Raw genomic sequence first — 4,434 nt, 5'->3', positions numbered from 1 at the left:
TTCTTATACGCGGCGTTCGCCGCTGCCGCCTTCTTGCTTTCCCGAACGCGGTTACGCGTTCCGTCCGCTCGCCGTTGTTTTGGCTTTTTCGCCGTTCCCCTCTCGCGAGGTCCTGCAGTTCCTAGACATGTTTACCCACTTTCGTGATCCAATCCACTGTTCTCAATTCTTCGGGGGTAATTTCTGTACCCTCTAAGGTCACCTCCATGGTCCTCGTGCCTCCACAGCGGGGTTCCGAAACGGGTGCCGGGGGCTTCGGCTGCCGCCGAGCCGCCACGTTTGTTCAACGCTAGCGTTACCCTTAGCTAGGTGGGAGACGCGGTCGACATAAAAGTGGCCGTAAACCATCCAAAAGTCCACTTACAGACATGAAATTGTATTCCAGGTGATCCTTGGGACTTCCGATAGGCGATCAAATCAATTATTTCTATGAATCGGCAGTTTCCACTAGACAAAGCAACTTTCCACGGAGCCGACTTGAACAACCTCCGCACTCCCTGGCCCCCTGGCGGCTTCTCTCCTCGCAAAGGAAAGCTTCGCTTTTAAGAAACATGCGAATTCATCGAATTTCACCAAAGACCAAAACCTGAACCACGAAACTATATTTGATATAACACAACACACCAAGTGACTAGGTACAGAAACAATGATGTCTGCAAAGATTATTCATATAAGCCCGTAACAGTATCTTTAACACACTTGCGAAAAGTCTCAGCCACTCTTTACTTTCAAAATAGCCCGAACAGCGGAAGTTCAAGAAGCTTAAAGCAAAAGAAACAGCGCGTTTGTTCACTGATGTAGCGGTGCATGGACCTACAGCTTTTTCCTGGAGTAAGCTTGAATGTAGAACACCACGAACCACACGAAGAACAGGATCGCTTGCGCCACCTCAAGCCACACGAAAAGTCCAACGTAGTTCCCCTTGGCGAACACCATGCCGACGGCGTGCGCGAACAGGAGGACAAACTGCGAGATCTGCATCATGGTCATATACTTCTTCCACCACAGCAGACGCTTGTAGGCGGGACCAAGCGCCGCGAGGAAGTAGTACGAGTACATGAACACGTGCACAAACGTGTTCAGGCACGTGACGAACATCTCGTGGGACTGGGCGCCGTAGGTCACGTCCAGCCACATGTTCCACGCGACAATCACGTGGTGCACCACGTGCAGCGCGCTGACCTGATGATTCTTCTTGCGCAGCACAAAGAACACGGTGTCGGCGAGCTCGGAGACCTTGAACATGTAAAACCACCAAGACAAGTGCACGATCTCGAGGTTTGCTGGAGAGTCGATCATGTCTAGGTCCTGCAGGAAGGTGTAGCCCAAGTCCCAGTAAGCGAGCTTCACGAAACGGCACACGAAGAACGCGCTGAGGAGGGTTGCTGACAGGTTGTAAACGAGGATGCAGGCCTTCAGCTCGAACGGCTTGCGCCGCGACATCCAGCGGGGACCGGCCACCTTGACGAAGTACACGTAAGCGGCCGTGATCACGAGGAGTGGCAGGGGATTGCCGGTCAACGGCCAACCTTCGGTCCGGTGGTCGCGCTTCGGCAGCCACACGCGGCTGGCGTCGTCAGAGAAGAAAAGCGTAGACGAAGTCATTGCGGTCGTCGTCGTGCGTAGGCTACGCTGAGCGAGAAAGAAGCTGGTTCCTGCAAGCACCGTTCCTCGATGAGAGTCCTGCAAGATGACAAAAGCACGCTGCTCACAGCCGGTCTGTCGTCTCCTGCAGCTTCACCACGACATGACCGAACGGCGCATTCAGTAGTGCCACGTAAAACTAGCGGCTTTTCCTGGCTCTATAGCTGGGGCTGCTGGGGCGGAAAAAGTAGACGATAAAGAAGTGAGAGCATATATAGCCACTGCAGCACGTGGTCCCCACTTTTATGAGCCGCTCGAGCGCCGGAAGAAGAAGAAGCGCAAGAACACGAGACCTCTAGCTTTCTCTCCGGACAGCCCGTCCCGCCTTCTTTCTTTATCCGAAACTAGGGTGAAAGGCACGCGCGCGAGAGCGGCTGTCAGAGGCTACACTGTCGGCACTCTGCTAGTACTGCGCAAGGCTCGATTGAGCGTAGCGGACGGAAGTGAGAGGGCTCGTGACAAGGGAAGAATTAAGAAAGAAGGTTTGATGGCCCTGTATTTAGAAAAAAAAAAAGAAGAAGCTGTCAGGGTGCGCGTCAGCCCATGGGGGAGGTGGCGGTCCCGCCGGTGAACCGAGCACAGTGACCGAGTTACTGTATTTCTACCTATCTTCATGCAGGTATCGCTGGGGGAAATGTTTGAGCCTGTTGCTGCGGGACGGAAACGCCAGTTTAGCCTTGACAGGCAGGGGTAACTTTGGCTGTGACCTGGATTGTACACTTGACTGAAAGCCGTGAATAATGGGTTGCGCGAGCAAAAATAAAAATGAATTCTGAAGAACTTACATAGATCGTCAAGGAGAAAGATTCCGAAGATGGAAGAGCAAATGACGAAAGTGTAAGCGCGACGCATTCACATAAACCTGTGCATGAGATATATTAAAGCGTTTGCCTTTGCTTGGGAACTAACCACATTGTTTCGTGTCTTACCATTATTGTGGCTGACCTCGAAGATATCCCAGTCTATTACAATGGTAATTAAACACCTCACGGGGGTACCTCCGCACAGTTGTTACACCGTGAATTACCCCAAGGGTGTCACGGTGGTAAGGAACGCGTTCTCGCATTCTTCCCTCGTGACAGCTACTGTTCGTAGGCGCTGTCGTTGAGACGCTGCATCTCTGGTCAAAGACGTAGACGCTGTCGTTTGAGATGTTGCGCCTCTGGTCTCAGGCTCTCGGCGGGGTTCCTTCCGAACTACTTCGATTGGCACTCGAAGTAGCGATTGGACCACGCTCCCACGTAAAGTTAAGACCAGTGGTTTTAACAGGTGTTGGTAAAGCACAGTAGTAAGGAAAGCGCCACTCATGAACGTAGTGCCAACATAGTGCGCAAATAACCGCCACCAAAGCATGCTAAACGCAAGTTTGGAAAGCAACCGGGTCTGTTTTACATTTTTTACAGTGAAGCTGCTAGCCTCTAGTTGGCCAGGATTTTTGATGTTCGGGTGCACGGTTTTCCTCCCACAAAACCAAACGGCAGCTGGATGGCTTTGTGTTTGAGTTTCTGTGTAAAATAATAGTGTTTTTCGTATACTTGAATTACAATTCGACGCTATCATGTGTCTAGGTTGTGCGTAAGTCGTGTATTATGAATTTCCTGGTCTCAATTTATTTTGAGAAATTCAGTTAGTTCAATAAAGCACTTGCGCTTGGCGGACTGCCTAAAAGAAAGGATGTATGCCGTGCTAATGGATCCGCCACCTATTCGAATAACAATCCGAAGCTATCATGTCTGTAACTTGTGTTAAGTCGTGCTTTACGCGTTTTTCTGGCACATTTTACTTTTAAACATTCATTTAGTTCAATAATGCATTTGCGCTTGGCGGAGGGCCTAGAAGAATATGCATGCATGCTGCACTTCCGCACACGTGCGTGCGGGTGTGACGTACGTTGCTTGTGGTGGTGGTGTGTAATGTCGACAACAGCTTCGCTGTAGATCCACTTTCACAGGGTGGAATGGAGCAGCATTTTTTCATGTTTTCTACTGTATTGTGAATGACACTGAACGCGACTACTTAGGCTTTCGGCGTCGTGACCCAATGGTGAGGCATGCTCATCTGTAGCTCTATGACCGCTTCCAGACGCCCGGCTTGTTGCTGAGTTAGACTCCATCGCTTTATGGATGGATGGATGGATGGAGGGAGGGAGGGAGGGAGGGAGGGAGGGAGGGAGGGAGGGAGGGAGGGAGGGACGGACGGACGGACGGACGGACGGACGGATGGATCTTCCTTCCGCCTCCGTACCATAAGGTAAAGAAGCGGCAACATGTCGATAACGTCAGCAAGATATGTTCCAAAAAGAGCATGTCCAACGAAGTGAATGTTGGGTAGGAGCTTAATGGCAAACGCCTCCTGCTACCAGCTGCACATTGACGCCGACGTAGGAGTTCTATATCTAGTGGCAGTGATGGACATTTGTTTTATTTCGATAGCAATTATACGGGCACACGAGTCTTGTTCCCGCCTTCGACGCTACTGCCAGTATAGTGCTCTCACGGTATCAACGGCGCATGCGCAGCCAGCGCACGGAGGGTTAAAAGCGTAGAGTTTCCTAGAGTTACTAGAGGGAACTAGGGCTCTGCAATCGTTCAGCCATCATGGGAATGATGGGTAGTACATAGATTTGTCTGATCTTCTTGCTCGGGGCTTCAAACGATCTTGTGGCTTCGTTTAGTGCGCTTTATCTAGAGGCCTAAATTGTCCTAAATTTCATAGCACTTCATACTTTTTTGAATGCAGAGGGTAATAGGACTGCGCAAGCGCGCATAATCGATGCTAATTGCAGTGGTG

At 50.8% G+C, this 4,434-nt stretch overlaps 1 protein-coding gene across 1 annotated transcript; it reads right to left on the bottom strand.

The window, feature by feature from the left end:
* Nucleotides 1–589: 589 nt before the first annotated feature.
* LOC142577852 (very long chain fatty acid elongase 7-like) lies at nucleotides 590–2,088 on the bottom strand. The gene has a single exon (XM_075687287.1). It carries the CDS (start codon nucleotides 1,603–1,605, stop codon nucleotides 814–816), a length of 792 nt encoding a protein of 263 aa, XP_075543402.1. The 5' UTR covers nucleotides 1,606–2,088; the 3' UTR covers nucleotides 590–813.
* Between the last annotated feature and the right edge of the window lie 2,346 nt (nucleotides 2,089–4,434).

This window comes from Dermacentor variabilis, chromosome 4 (assembly GCF_050947875.1).
Source record: "Dermacentor variabilis isolate Ectoservices chromosome 4, ASM5094787v1, whole genome shotgun sequence".
In the NCBI taxonomy this organism is placed as follows: domain Eukaryota; kingdom Metazoa; phylum Arthropoda; class Arachnida; order Ixodida; family Ixodidae; genus Dermacentor; species Dermacentor variabilis.
This window is presented reverse-complemented; position numbering and strand designations above follow the sequence as displayed.